The 16,652-nt window shown below is 39.1% G+C and overlaps 1 protein-coding gene across 3 annotated transcripts in view; it reads left to right on the top strand.

The window, feature by feature from the left end:
* Window positions 1–11,027, top strand: part of LOC105285950 (POU domain, class 6, transcription factor 1) — a 28,021-nt gene extending 16,994 nt beyond the window's left edge. The window contains exons 6-9 of one of the 3 annotated variants that reach the window (XM_020033829.2): window positions 67–123; window positions 1,046–1,129; window positions 10,227–10,378; window positions 10,494–11,027. In XM_020033829.2, the coding sequence (XP_019889388.1) occupies window positions 67–123; window positions 1,046–1,129; window positions 10,227–10,378; window positions 10,494–10,618 (418 nt within the window). In that variant the 3' untranslated portion in view covers window positions 10,619–11,027. The remainder of the gene's footprint in view (window positions 1–66; window positions 124–1,045; window positions 1,130–10,226; window positions 10,379–10,493) is intronic. The other 2 variants (XM_011350523.3, XM_020033830.2) reach the window with 2 other exon arrangements.
* Window positions 11,028–16,652: the final 5,625 nt, after the last annotated feature.

The following is a 16,652-nucleotide window of genomic DNA, read 5'->3' as shown; positions in this document are numbered from 1 at the left end:
AAATGTCTATACCTCCTAGAATTCTGATCGTATCAACTAACATAAGCATTGGTGATTGTTCCCCAGTGCCCTGGCTACCCAGATGTACGCTGCCTCGCAGATTGCCTCTCAGCAGCAAGCTACGTACGTTCACCCCTCATGCTACTTAATTTACCTAAAAATCTAAAACTCTAAAAACGGTCCTTTAAGAAACCACAGTTATACCCAACGATGGCAAACCGAGCACGAACTTCCGACGGTCGTGAGAAGGACCTTTACAAAAAAGAAAATTAAAAAGAAATGAAACAAAATTACGTGCATATGTCTCGACGGAATAGAGATAAAGTCAATCGTTCAAATCGATGAGGGACGCGCACCTCGCGCGAAAGTAAGACGAACGATGGTCCAACTGTTCTCCACTCTTCATCGACCCCCTCGCGCGCCGGGCCGATTCTCGAAGGCATATTTGGGTATAGCTGCACGAGCACTCTCACTAATTTCTAATTCCGTTCGGAAAAGAGATGCGAAAGGAGCACTTCTAAAATTAACTCTCTTCGAGCCAGGGCATTGGCAAACTTGGGCATGATGTCGCCAACGCGCTAAGAGTACAAGGATGTAGAGAACGAGGACCCGCGCGACCGCTCTGCAGCGCGTCGACCGGCGATCGTGCTGAGCGCGTTCCGCTTGACTCGCCCGCGCGCGAGGAGCGACCGCGTAGCGCGTTGGCAACATCATACACGGCATCACCAAACCTTAAAGCATGCACGCATTGTCAATGTCCTGTTATATTGAATCGATGCATGCCTCTTAGTGCTCCTTTAGTGGGACAAGGACGTAAGGGACGATAATCGAACACTCGGATAGAGAGAAAAGAGCAGGATCGGCTCGAATACGCGAGCGTCGTGCGTTTGTAGTATAATGATGCTTCGATGTTGCAATATCGGAGCCGACAGCTTCATCCTTTTACGTCCTCGTCACCTTCTCTCGACATTCGTCGTCTCTATATATGAATCCCCCGAGAAAAGAGAAAGCAGGAAACTGGATCAAGCCCTGTTCTTGGCTTTAGATTCGAAAAGCTGGACATTACGCCGAAAAGCGCGCAGAAAATTAAGCCCGTACTCGAGAGGTGGATGAAGGAGGCGGAAGAGAGGTGAGTAAATACCCCTACGATACTTTAGCATTTTACCGTACACCGTTAAAAATTGTGCGTCTATGTGTTAAAATTTTCTTGTGTTGCCACGTTTTGATTACTACTTCAATGTAAAATTAACATACAACTGATATGTTATTATTTTTATAAGTTAACTTCATAACTTAACATTTTGTGTATGTCTCTTAGAAATGGAATATTATTTCAAATGCTTTTAACAATAATTTTAAACAATCAACATGTCACAAAGTCAGTTTAACATTCTAAAAGAAGTTAAAGTAAATCTTCAAATAATCATGAACTTTGGCATATAAAATAATCAAATTTACTAAAATTAAATGTTTCTATCAAAAATAATTTCAGTTGAAATAATTACTATCGTGTGTTAATATAACATAAAAAGTAAATGTTGATATCGTACGAACGAAAATGTTCTATCAACTTTTCTGATGAGTCATTGCAACTTCTCTTCCATGTAGTTTTCAATTACTTTGTATGTTATTTTTACATCACACTTAAAGTTACAATAAGAAACATAAATGTAAAGTATTGTGTTAATTACTTAACATTTCTAGTTTGTCAAAAAGTAACATATGACGAATGAGTTACTTTAACTTAAAATTTAGAGTGGACTTTCTGGGACATGCAAAAAATGTTAAAATTAACATTTTATTTTTTATTGTGTAAAAGGCAAGGCATATGAGACGTGGCACATTTCAATACACCGTTAAAAATTGTGCGTCCATATGTTAAAATGTTCTTGTGTTGCCACGTTTTGATTACTACTTCAATGTAAAATTAACATACAACTGATATGTTATTATTTTTATAAGTTAACTTCATAACTTAACATTTTGTGTATGTCTCTTAGAAATGGAATATTATTTCAAATGCTTTTAACAATAATTTTAAACAATCAACATGTCACAAAGTCAGTTTAACATTCTAAAAGAAGTTAAAGTAAATCTTCAAATAATCATGAACTTTGGCATATAAAATAATCAAATTTACTAAAATTAAATGTTTCTATCAAAAATAATTTCAGTTGAAATAATTACTATCGTGTGTTAATATAACATAAAAAGTAAATGTTCATATCGTACGAACGAAAATGTTCTATCAACTTTTCTGATGAGTCATTGCAACTTCTCTTCCATGTAGTTTTCAATTACTTTGTATGTTATTTTTACATCACACTTAAAGTTACAATAAGAAACATAAATGTAAAGTATTGTGTTAATTACTTAGCATTTCTAGTTTGTCAAGAAGTAACACATGACGAATGAGTTACTTTAACTTAAAATTTAGAGTGGACTTTCTGGGACATGCAAAAAATGTTAAAATTAACATTTTATTTTTTATTGTGTAAAAGGCAAGGCATATGAGACGTGGCACATTTCAATACACCGTTAAAAATTGTGCGTCCATATGTTAAAATGTTCTTGTGTTGCCACGTTTTGATTACTACTTCAATGTAAAATTAACATACAACTGATATGTTATTATTTTTATAAGTTAACTTCATAACTTAACATTTTGTGTATGTCTCTTAGAAATGGAATATTATTTCAAATGCTTTTAACAATAATTTTAAACAATCAACATGTCACAAAGTCAGTTTAACATTCTAAAAGAATTTAAAGTAAATCTTCAAATAATCATGAACTTTGGCATATAAAATAATCAAATTTACTAAAATTAAATGTTTCTATCAAAAATAATTTCAGTTGAAATAATTACTATCGTGTGTTAATATAACATAAAAAGTAAATGTTCATATCGTACGAACGAAAATGTTCTATCAACTTTTCTGATGAGTCATTGCAACTTCTCTTCCATGTAGTTTTCAATTACTTTGTATGTTATTTTTACATCACACTTAAAGTTACAATAAGAAACATAAATGTAAAGTATTGTGTTAATTACTTAACATTTCTAGTTTGTCAAGAAGTAACACATGACGAATGAGTTACTTTAACTTAAAATTTAGAGTGGACTTTCTGGGACATGCAAAAAATGTTAAAATCAACATTTTATTTTTTACTGTGTAGTATCGGGCACCGTGAGAAAACGCTCGATTCTCAAAAATCGATTGACGCTGCCAACGTAAGCGTATTTCACGGCTAGGCGCGAGGCGTCGTAAGAGCGCAATTTCATTATCCGCGCGTATGCTCGATGAACGCCGCGACGTATAATTAATTTAAGAAACGACCAGAAACTTCTCCCGCCCGATCGACCGGCGCTATCCGCGGCCGATACACGATATTTATTTCGCGATCGTCCGACTTGGCGGCGGGAGCGTGCGAACGCGTGCGTGCTAATTGCTAATTCGCTAATTGAATTCACCTGATTAATTGCGGAGTGCGCGTCTAATAAATACGTGGAATGTTAATTAGAATGGGAGAAACCGTTATCGGCGGCGACCGTCGCGCGTCGTGCAGAATCTTCGACGTTCTCTAGCCGCGAGATCGTGCCCGTTCCGTCGCCCTGCCCTCCTCCCGGAGAGAGTGTCGAAGGAGTTGATGACGGGGCGAGGGTACGCAGTATATCTGCGAGGTGTAAATTTTACGAGCCGATAAAATCTAATGAACTTTATACCGCGAGCTAATCAGGAATCCGCGTAGCAGCACCACAATTAAAACTGCGATACGGTTTTAGCGTCGCGCAATCAAACCGCTAACGCACTCTCCACACGTTTTTATAACTTTTTTCTGAAATTAGATTGGATTGCGCTTACCGGAGTTTAGGTGGCGCGCGTTATTATTAGCGCTATCAGTTATCATCGCGGGCGCGATCTCCTCCCCTTCGCCGCTCCGCGCGTTATTATTATTATCTAATTAGTGCACACATAATCGGCGTGTTGTTCAAGAGGTTTAAATATCATTATTCGTATTTGGTGCGACGGTAAATACGGCCGCAGTTAATTGCTCGCGGTGCGAGATTACGTTGCTCGTGATCTTTCGACGAGATACGATTCAGAATCAAGCGATCGCGCATTCGGTGCTTAAGCGATCAGCGCGTAAATACGGTGGGATAAAACACGGAAAATTCATCATACCGCACAATTTGCTCGGAACATTTCAGACCACGTAGGGTCAATAATTGTATAAAGCGATCACAAAAGTATGCTGTGATCCAACGATTGTCGCTCCGGTCCGCGCGAGAGGGCAAAAATCGGCCCGAGGAAGCGCACCGTGCAGTAATCGAATCATTCAATGACGGAAGCGACGACGACATCTCGGTCTCTGCTCTCTTTTCACGCGCGGCACACCGGCAACAATGACCCATCCTGCATTCGCGTGACGAAGAACTAAGCGTCGACCGTGCGCGCGCGCCTCCACTTGCCCCGCGTCCGGGAAAAATGAAAGCGGCTAGTTTATGCGGTGCACGTGCACGATTTATCTGCCGAGTAATTAAACTGTGGACTAATTAAAATCAGGTTTCTGATGTACCTCTCCTACCTTCTCCCTCCCCGCCGCGCGTCCGCGCGCCTCCTACCACCGCAGCCGTCACCTCGCTCTTACAGCGGCGGCGATGCGGATCGCACACCCACAGAAAAGATTTCTGGACTCAATGCTATTACTCTTTAATCTATCATAAAATAAGATCGCTATAGCGACAATCATGTTTATTATTGAAAAGAAGCATATTTTAATCTTGAATAGAAAATTCGAAAATCTAGATTCAAATAATCTTGGTGCCATCTCATTAATTTTCTCAGAAGGATTTGGATAAAAATTTCTAGCAAGTTCAAAATATTCTTGATTTAAGAATATTGTCAGATCTAAAAGACATCTTATTCTGTTCTTGTAAGAGAATTTGTAAAATCTGCACAAAACGGCCAATATTTATGTGTTGCAATCGAAAACCGGGAAAGTGTTTCTGTTATTTACAATGAATAAGTGCAATACTCTACAAGAGATATTAAAAGGTATGGAAATGTCTTATCTCGAATCTTATTTCTCAAGTAAGTACATTGTACATACTTACTTACATTTCCATATCTTTTAATATTTCTTGTAGAGTATTGCACTTATTCATTGTAAATAACAGAAACACTTTCCCGATTTTCGATTGCAACACATAAATATCGGCCGTTTTGTGCAGATTCTACAAATTCTCTTACAAGAACAGAATAAGATGTCTTTTACATCTCACAATATTCTTAAATCAAGAATATTGTGAACTTGCTAGAAATTTGTATCTAAATCCTTCTGAGAAAATTAATGAGATAGCACGAAGATTATTTGAATCTAGATTTTCGAATTTTCTATTCGAGATTAAAATATGCTTCTTTTCAATAATAAATATGATTAATCTATCATAAAATAAGATCGCTATAGCGACAATTATATTTATTATAAGAGTAATAGCATTAAGTCCAGAAATCTTTTCTGTGGGTGTGCATGTGTGTACGAGCGAGAGTACTTAATCGAAAAAATCACTCGTACCGGAAGCAATATCTATTTTTTCCTCTCAGCGGTATGCTTCGTCTTACACCCACAGAAAAGATTTCTGGACTTAATGCTATTACTCTTTAATCTATCATAAAATAAGATCGCTATAGCGACAATCATATTTATTATTGAAAAGAAGCATATTTTAATCTTGAATAGAAAATTCGAAAATCTAGATTCAAATAATCTTGGTGCCATCTCATTAATTTTCTCAGAAGGATTTGGATACAAATTTCTAGCAAGTTCAAAATATTCTCGATTTAAGAATATTGTCAGATCTAAAAGACATCTTATTCTGTTCTTGTAAGAGAATTTGTAAAATCTGCACAAAACGGCCAATATTTATGTGTTGCAATCGAAAACCGGGAAAGTGTTTCTGTTATTTACAATGAATAAGTGCAATACTCTACAAGAAATATTAAAAGGTATGGAAATGTCTTATCTCGAATCTTATTTCTCAAGTAAGTACATTGTACATACTTACTTACATTTCCATATTTTTTAATATTTCTTGTAGAGTATTGCACTTATTCATTGTAAATAACAGAAACACTTTCCCGATTTTCGATTGCAACACATAAATATCGGCCGTTTTGTGCAGATTCTACAAATTCTCTTACAAGAACAGAATAAGATGTCTTTTAGATCTCACAATATTCTTAAATCAAGAATATTGTGAACTTGCTACAAATTTGTATCTAAATCCTTCTGAGAAAATTAATGAGATAGCATCAAGATTATTTTAATCTAGATTTTCGAATTTTCTATTCAAGATTAAAATATGCTTCTTTTCAATAATAAATATGATTAATCTATCATAAAATAAGATCGCTATAGCGACAATTATATTTATTATAAGAGTAATAGCATTAAGTCCAGAAATCTTTTCTGTGGGTGTGCATGTGTGTACGAGCGAGAGTACTTAATCGAAAAAATCACTCGTACCGGAAGCAAAATCTATTTTTTCCTCTCAGCGGTATGCTTCGTCTTACACCCACAGAAAAGATTTCTGGACTTAATGCTATTACTCTTTAATCTATCATAAAATAAGATCGCTATAGCGACAATCATATTTATTATTGAAAAGAAGCATATTTTAATCTCGAATAGAAAATTCGAAAATCTAGATTCAAATAATCTTGGTGCTATCTCATTAATTTTCTCAGAAGGATTTAGATACACATTTCTAGCAAGTTCACAATATTCTCGATTTAAGAATATTGTCAGATCTAAAAGACATCTTATTCTGTTCTTTAAGAGAATTTGTAAATCTGCACAAAACGGCCAATATTTATGTGTTGCAATCGAAAACCGGGAAAGTGTTTCTGTTATTTACAATGAATAAGTGCAATACTCTACAAGAGATATTAAAAGGTATGGAAATGTCTTATCTCGAATCTTATTTCTCAAGTAAGTACATTGTACATACTTACTTACATTTCCATATTTTTTAATATTTCTTGTAGAGTATTGCACTTATTCATTGTAAATAACAGAAACACTTTCCCGATTTTCGATTGCAACACATAAATATCGGCCGTTTTGTGCAGATTCTACAAATTCTCTTACAAGAACAGAATAAGATGTCTTTTACATCTCACAATATTCTTAAATCAAGAATATTTTGAACTTGCTAGAAATTTGTATCTAAATCCTTCTGAGAAAATTAATGAGATAGCATCAAGATTATTTGAATCTAGATTTTCGAATTTTCTATTCAAGATTAAAATATGCTTCTTTTCAATAATAAATATGATTAATCTATCATAAAATAAGATCGCTATAGCGACAATTATATTTATTATAAGAGTAATAGCATTAAGTCCAGAAATCTTTTCTGTGGGTGTGCATGTGTGTACGAGCGAGAGTACTTAATCGAAAAAATCACTCGTACCGGAAGCAAAATCTATTTTTTCCTCTCAGCGGTATGCTTCGTCTTACACCCACAGAAAAGATTTCTGGACTTAATGCTATTACTCTTTAATCTATCATAAAATAAGATCGCTATAGCGACAATCATATTTATTATTGAAAAGAAGCATATTTTAATCTCGAATAGAAAATTCGAAAATCTAGATTCAAATAATCTTGGTGCTATCTCATTAATTTTCTCAGAAGGATTTGGATACAAATTTCTAGCAAGTTCAAAATATTCTCGATTTAAGAATATTGTGAGATCTAAAAGACATCTTATTCTATTCTTCTAAGAGAATTTGTAAAATCTGCACAAAACGGCCAATATTTATGTGTTGCAATCGAAAACCGGGAAAGTGTTTCTGTTATTTACAATGAATAAGTGCAATACTCTACAAGAAATATTAAAAGGTATGGAAATGTCTTATCTCGAATCTTATTTCTCAAGTAAGTATATTGTACATACTTACTTACATTTCCATATCTTTTAATATTTCTTGTAGAGTATTGCACTTATTCATTGTAAATCTTTCCTGATTTTCAATTGCAACACATAAATATTGGCCGTTTTATCCGAATAAAGGACGCAGAAGCGCCGAGTCGACGAGCGACTGTGAGAAAATGATGCGTCGACATCGACAAAGCCTACTATAAAGTGGCGCTAATATCAAATTATTCTACATACAAGAATATATAAGCATAAATTTGTACATGTTACTCTTGTCTCAAGACAGTAAGACAATCTTATTTAATCCGAGAGAGAAGAATAGAAAGTACTGATTTAAATAAAAAATTGTTTTATTTTCATATTTTTTATACTTGTAATACGAGTAAATTAGTCAAGAATATTTTTCGTCTTGTTATCAGAAATCCTTTCTGAGGGTGCAACGTGCGACTCTCTCTCTCTCTCTCTCTCTCTTCTTTCTCTCTTTCTCTGTTCCTTGCAATCCGACACAACCGCTCCGTCTCTTCCTTTCATCCACCTTTCCGCCGTCGTTTTTCTCTTCCTCTCGTTCTCTTCTTTCTCCCCCTCGCCAACACCTGTAACGCAACAACGATGCATGCACCCGCGCCTCTTCATGTTATTCTGCACGCTTCACCCCTCGCGCGCGTCTATCCCTCTTACTTTTCTTGATCTTGTTGGTCCTCTTGATCTTCTTCTTCTTCCTTTTCTCACACGTTTGCCCCCTCCTCAGTCACCAACGCGCCGTGGACCACCCTATGGACATCCCCAGGCCCCTCTCGACCGAACCGCGATCCTTCGCGCGTTGCTCGACTTCTCCATTAGCATATTGTTTTCGCGAATTCGACGAGATATTACCGTGCGATGCTAATGGCCCGCCCGTGTACTTTTTTTCGACTCGACAGTTGGTCATTCGGAGTTAAATTAAAAACATAAATTTTGAGCCGCCACCGCGCGACACCCGGTCCACCCCTTTCCCTCTCCGCGATACCGGGGCTCTCCGGTCATCCCGCAGCCACCCCAGACCGCCTCTCATCGCTCACGTGGGAGTCCCAACGGAAGTTCTCCTGTTTGCTGTCGCGGCCGCGAGCTTTTTCCATGTTGCGTCGCGCGGGTCGCGCCACGTCATCCGATAGCACTATCCACCGAATGAAATTATATCGAGCAACTGCGCGATGCCGAAAAAGTGCTTATGTGCACCCCCTAAATCAGATTTTTTCTCTTGGTTCGTTCGCTCGAGTGAAACTAAGATCGAGCGACGTGATTGAGTAATCGTTAAGTAAATATCGAGAGAATCAGGAAGACGCGATGATTTTTCAATGATAAGTTCGATAGTTGGTTAGTAATGAAATTTTTCGCAAGTTTTCGTGTGTTAATTTCATCAAGTATCGAAAAGTAATTAAAAGAATAACCAACATCGATTTTATCATTATCAAAATTGATGCATTATTTCATTCCGGAAATATACGACTAGGTTGCTTAATTACCTCGCGTTTTAATAAAAATCATTAAATATATAGAAGTGCAAATTTATTTGTGCAAATTTGCGTTCAATATTTTCGCTTCGTGCTTATAATAATAAATGATATACTTGTAATAACAATACTAATGAAAACTTCGGAGACAAGATACAATCAAAAGAATCAAAAGAGCCTGTTGTCTCTTGCGATATTTGAGAATCGTTGAAACAGACGGATGTCTGAACGGATGAGGGTTGCCCGAGATTCAATGAACTCACTGGATAACGAGCGAAATAAAAGTTGGAGTTTGGAAGCGCCGCGACTGTTGGATGGCTAATTTTATTTGAGTCGACGCCGACGTCGCTGTCGCGAACTGTATCTCGCGATACGTGGAGAGCAAGTTCGAATCGTGAATCAACCGGGTGTGTACCCGCGGAAAAATCCAATACCGGACACGGGGTGGTTGCGACCGAACGTGTCCGAGCACGAATATTGTGACGCCCGGCGATTTCCTTTTTTTTTTAATCAGTATCCTATTTCGCGCTAAAGTAATTACGAGCGCGCAAAATAGGAACCGGAATTATTGTTTCTCTCCCTTTTTTTCATATTGGATTCGCGCGTAACAATGTTTCGCGAACCGCGAAAAGAGGAACCCGGCGCAGACTCGCGGATGTAATTAATTGTTGCGAACGCGTGACGATTAATTCCGGTTGAATCAGTGAACGGGGATCCGTCTCGCGATATTACGCGATTAACATTACACTCGTCAACGATGCGACTCTTCCGAATTTGAGCAAGAGTAGTGAATCTGATTCCAGGTACAAGAGCGGCGTCAATCATCTGACGGACTTCATCGGGGTCGAGCCGAGCAAGAAGCGGAAACGGCGGACCTCCTTTACGCCGCAGGCTTTGGAGTTGCTGAACGCACACTTTGACAGAAACACTCATCCTACCGGTCAGTTCCGCCCTACATCTATCATTAAACCTTTTGCCGCGGCTGATTTTGCTAGTCCCTCTCGTCGAACTTGCCTCACTTGTCGGAAATATCGATCTCTTTCTCTCTCTTGCAGGTAACGAGATCACGACTCTGGCGCACCGGCTGGGATACGATAGGGAGGTGATAAGAATCTGGTTCTGCAACAAGAGGCAAGCCCTGAAGAACACGGTGAGAATGATGTCGAAGGGCGTTGTATAGGGAAGGACCACATCCACCGATCAGCCGAGCAACATATGAGAACTACTTCAAGTCCCGGGCGACGAGGAACACGTCTCGTGAAAAACTTGTCGAATCTCGCGTTTCTTCGAGCGTAAATGAACACAAGTCCGGGAGAGCAAGAGGTCGCTTGACAGAGAGAACGATCTTTCCGTGGTTTATTTCGGGACGTGGCAAGGAGGATGCCTCGCGTCAAGGGAGCTACGTATTAGCGTATTGTCGAATTCGACGACGGCCGTCACGGCAAGATCGTTCTCGAGCGAAGCGAGGTCTTCGCATATTGTGATCGCAGGCGTATACGAGATCTATTCGGTTGGCCAAAAAGTAATTGCGTTTTTTTTATATAAATAAAAGGCGAAGTTTTCATGGGAAACAAAAACTTTATTAAACAATATATTGTCCATTTTGTTTGATTATCTTTTGCCATTTTTCAGGCAACTTCATGATTCCGCGCTCGAAAAAGTTCTTATCTTTTTTAGCAAAAAACAATTCCAAGAACCATTTGATATCCTCATCAGCAGTAAAGGTTTTACCATTCAAGGCGTTTTGCAAAGAACGAAACCAATGGTAATCTGATGGTGCCAGGTCTGGCGAACATGGTGGATGTGGTAACACATCCCATCCAAGCTGCAACAATTTTTCACGAGTGACCAAACTTGTACGTGGTCTAGCGTTATCATGGTGAAACACAACACCTTTGCGATTCGCCAGTTCTCGACGTTTCTGTTTGATGGCATCGTTTAATTTATCCAGTTGACGACAGTATACGTCTGAATTAATGGTTTGATTCCTTGCAAGCAGCTCAAAATACACAATACCTTTAAAGTCCCACCAGACTGGCAGCATAATCTTTCTTTGGTGAATATCTGCTTTTCAAGTGCTTTCAGCAGGTTCATCACGATCTTTTTCGTTTGACGTTGTTGTAGACGATCGATTTTTCGTCGCCTGTTATCATACGTTTCAAAAATGGATCATTTTCCTCACGTTTCAAAAGAGAATCGCAGATGTCAATACGCTAGGTGAGATGAATTTCTTCGAGCTCACGTGGTACCCAAATATCGAGCTTACTAATGTATCCAAGTCGTTTTGAATGGTTTTCAACACTCGATTTCGACGTGTTAAGATTCTCAGCAATCTCTCGTGTCGTTAAACGCCGATTGGAATCGATCAGTGCCTTTATTTTGTCATCATCAATTTCGATTGGCCTTCCTGAGCGTGGTGCATCTTTCACATTAAAATCTGCAGATCGAAATTTAGTAAACCAATTTTGACACTGCCGCAGTTTTGAAGCATCTTCGCCATATATTGGGTTGGCCAAAAAGTAATTGCGTTTTTTTTATATAAATAAAAGGCGAATTTTTCATGGGAAACAAAAACTTTATTAAACAATATATTGTCCATTTTGTTTGATTATCTTTTGCCATTTTTCAGGCAACTTCATGATTCCGCGCTCGAAAAAGTTCTTATCTTTTTCAGCAAAAAACAATTCCAACAACGATTTGATATCCTCATCAGCAGTAAAGGTTTTACCATTCAAGGCGTTTTGCAAAGAACGAAACCAATGGTAATCTGATGGTGCCAGGTCTGGCGAATATGGTGGATGTGGTAACACATCCCATCCAAGCTGCAACAATTTTTCACGAGTGACCAAACTTGTACGTGGTCTAGCGTTATCATGGTGAAACACAACACCTTTGCGATTCGCCAGTTCTCGACGTTTCTGTTTGATGGCATCGTTTAATTTATCCAGTTGACGACAGTATACGTCTGAATTAATGGTTTGATTCCTTGCAAGCAGCTCAAAATACACAATACCTTTAAAGTCCCACCAGACTGGCAGCATAATCTTTCTTTGGTGAATATCTGCTTTTCAAATGCTTTCAGCAGGTTCATCACGATCTTTTTCGTTTGACGTTGTTGTAGACGATCGATTTTTCGTCGCCTGTTATCATACGTTTCAAAAATGGATCATTTTCCTCACGTTTCAAAAGAGAATCGCAGATGTCAATACGCTAGGTGAGATGAATTTCTTCGAGCTCACGTGGTACCCAAATATCGAGCTTACTAATGTATCCAAGTCGTTTTGAATGGTTTTCAACACTCGATTTCGACGTGTTAAGATTCTCAGCAATCTCTCGTGTCGTTAAACGCCGATTGGAATCGATCAGTGCCTTTATTTTGTCATCATCAATTTCGATTGGCCTTCCTGAGCGTGGTGCATCTTTCACATTAAAATCTGCAGATCGAAATTTAGTAAACCAATTTTGACACTGCCGCAGTTTTGAAGCATCTTCGCCATATATTGGGTTGGCCAAAAAGTAATTGCGTTTTTTTTTATATAAATAAAAGGCGAAGTTTTCATGGGAAACAAAAACTTTATTAAACAATATATTGTCCATTTTGTTTGATTATCTTTTGCCATTTTTCAGGCAACTTCATGATTCCGCGCTCGAAAAAGTTCTTATCTTTTTTAGCAAAAAACAATTCCAAGAACCATTTGATATCCTCATCAGCAGTAAAGGTTTTACCATTCAAGGCGTTTTGCAAAGAACGAAACGAATGGTAATCTGATGGTGCCAGGTCTGGCGAACATGGTGGATGTGGTAACACATCCCATCCAAGCTGCAACAATTTTTCACGAGTGACCAAACTTGTACGTGGTCTAGCGTTATCATGGTGAAACACAACACCTTTGCGATTCGCCAGTTCTCGACGTTTCTGTTTGATGGCATCGTTTAATTTATCCAGTTGACGACAGTATACGTCTGAATTAATGGTTTGATTCCTTGCAAGCAGCTCAAAATACACAATACCTTTAAAGTCCCACCAGACTGGCAGCATAATCTTTCTTTGGTGAATATCTGCTTTTCAAGTGCTTCGAGCAGGTTCATCACGATCTTTTTCGTTTGACGTTGTTGTAGACGATCGCTTTTTCGTCGCCTGTTATCATACGTTTCAAAAATCGATCATTTTCCTCACGTTTGAAAAGAAAATCGCAGATGTCAATACGCTAGGTGAGATGAATTTCTTCGAGCTCACGTGGTACCCAAATATCGAACTTACTAATGTATCCAAGTCGTTTTGAATGGTTTTCAACACTCGATTTCGACGTGTTAAGATTCTCAGCAATCTCTCGTGTCGTTAAACGCCGATTGGAATCGATCAGTGCCTTTATTTTGTCATCATCAATTTCGATTGGCCTTCCTGAGCGTGGTGCATCTTTCACATTAAAATCTGCAGATCGAAATTTAGTAAACCAATTTTGACACTGCCGCAGTTTTAAAGCATCTTCGCCATATACATGACATAACTTTTTATGAGCTTGCACAGCGTTTTTCCCTTTTCGGAAGTAATAAAACAAAATATGAGGAAAATGTTCTTTTTGATTTTCCATTTTGAAATCGACGGCAAACAAACAATTGTTAACGAAATCGTGTACTTTCTTTTTCTAAAACAAGCTTGAACTGTGAGTTGTTAACCTACATAATGAATTTGCGGTTTAGAATGAAGTTAGTTACATTTGAAGACATGTATGTCCATCTATTGGAAAAAAACGCAATTACTTTCTGGCCAACCCAATATATGTAAATAGCTTTAATCTACGAGTAATGTGATGTGTATACATGAGTCCGAATATCGAGAACTGATAATCTAAAATCGTTGTCTCTCGTTTGGTACCAATCCGTCGCGCGCTTCCAATTTTCATAGATATGTACGTGCACGTCTACTGGAGAACACTGACTGGCTGATCCAGTTTCGAATTTCGAGCGTTCACGGGTTCTCGGTAATAGATAAGCATCGACGAACGCGAGTGGCCCCGGTGATCGGTGATTACGCGAGCCGATCTATTATGCAATCACGGGGAAATCTCGCTTCCAGACCTCTCGGATTATCGCAATTGCGTGAGCGAGCGCAACCACTCGTCGATCGGTGTAAAATCTATTAAAAAAAGAAGAAAAGAGTACCGGGCGGAGAGGTACGTAAATCGTTGCGCACAGATGATGATCGAATAAAAAAGATTTTAGCTACTTGAGGATATGATCGGAAGCCGGAAGCCGGTGAGCGGCGCCGAGCGTGTTCGGTCAGCCGCGCGCACTCGATACATGATCAACTCTGGCGTAACGATCGAAGATGCATTCAACTAAATCATCGCACTCGAAAGGCGGTCCTTCGCGCGCAGAAAGAACCGCGAACCCGATCGTAAAAGTCTTGGGCCGTCTCGTCGCCTAGCTGCGCGAACGAAAGTAACGCCCGAGCAAACGTTACTTTCGTTTTGCGGGAAATGAACGTCTGTATCGATTACACTATCATCACTATCGCCTCGCGTGTGCGGGGGATGCGCGACTGGAACGAGCGCGGATCGATCTCGGGGTTCTCGGTGCGCGCGAGGTCTCATGTAAATTACACGTGTGTAATCTAGAAATCGCTGAAATTCCTCTAGTGACTAAATAACGCAATAACGTCTTTGAAAGTATGCTATAAACGATTATGTACCACATGCCACACTACCGACGCTCCTGAAGCTGTATTTAATCCCGTAGGAAAGAAAGAGAGTGAAAGAAAAAGAGCGAAAGAGAGGGAATGAGAGAGAAAGACAATTATGGGACAGGTTCGAGAGTTTCCGCAAACTAGTCCGTAATAATCTGCCATATAAGACGTATACGTGTTAAACGAGCACGCATCCTTCGTTCCTATACATGTACGCGTCCGCTTGTTCGCTGAATAAAATCGTCGAAGTAGCTCGGGGGAAAGGGTGAGAAACCCGGGCTTTGTCAGGGCTCGACGGACGTGATTCTACAACTTGCAAAACCGTTCCGCGCGTCGCCCGGTGCGCCGATTTTGATTTCGCGGTCTTCGAGCTTCGTATTTTACTCGTCGCGCGTGAGAGCGAGGAGGAAGGATCGAATTAATCGCGGCGCATTCCGCGCATCGACGCGCACAGCCGCGGAGACGTCGCGCGATTCCAAAGTCGGCGAAACAAGATTCGCGCGCTGTTTGTCGTAAATGAACGTGCGAACATCGCGAACTCGCCTCGTAGTTCTCCTTAGATTCGATTGATTTAGCGTGGCTACGAGCGCAATCCTGCTGGCGCGATCAGTTATCCAGCAGCGAGCAATCGACACCCCGCAGTCGTTCTCCCGCGCAAGAGGGTACCTAAACGAAGCCCTCAAAGTACGGTTTTCTTAATACTAATAGCAGAGTGCGTTAATGGGTAAGATTGTGCATACGATGTACTTCATCCTCTTTATAATGGGCTATTCGCTACCGATAACATTGTGAAATGTCGAATTTGACGCGTAGCTAGGAGCGCAAAGATAGCCTGTACATATTATGATATATATATATATATATTATCTAGGCATTGTAATATTACAATTAACTTTTATTATCATAGCTAAAATAGCTGAATTCACATGGTTAAACAAATAATAAATTTCTAAAAGTAAAAGATATTTTAAGGTTTTACTTTTAAGCTTGAGACGAGCAAAGTGATCTGTTCCTAAAAGTGTTGTACTATACAAATAAGAGAGAGAAAGAAAGAAGAGAATGAAAGGCGCGATAAAAAGGTGGTCGGGAGAAAGGTGTAGACGGAGTAAAAATTCAAAATTCAAAATTTTTATTAAGGGATGGGGGACGTGTATGTTATCCTTTTTGATAAAAGAGCGAAAAAGAAAACGTTTGTACAGAAATATTCCGGTTATGAAATTTTGTTATACGAGAAAAAGAGAAAGCGAGAGAGCGAGAGAGAGAGAGAGAGAGAGAGTGAAAGAAGCGGAGCGTCGAAAGACGCGCGGCGGTGATAAAAATAAAAACGCGGAGACGGTTTAAGAATCATGTGTATTTTCTTCGTGAAAATTGAAAAATTCAAATAGATCCTTATGAAAATATAAACATGAATATTACAAAACAATGTGAATGTATTCGTGAGTGTCATATTTCTAAGGAAGATAGATCCACGGGCGAATGTTTTATAGCAGTTTCCAGCTGAATCGCTTGTCTCTCTTCATCCGGTAAT

The sequence above is a fragment of the Ooceraea biroi genome, chromosome 13 (assembly GCF_003672135.1).
Source record: "Ooceraea biroi isolate clonal line C1 chromosome 13, Obir_v5.4, whole genome shotgun sequence".
Taxonomy (NCBI): domain Eukaryota; kingdom Metazoa; phylum Arthropoda; class Insecta; order Hymenoptera; family Formicidae; genus Ooceraea; species Ooceraea biroi.
Note: the sequence above shows the minus strand (reverse complement) of the source record. Positions and strands in the feature narration are given on the sequence as shown.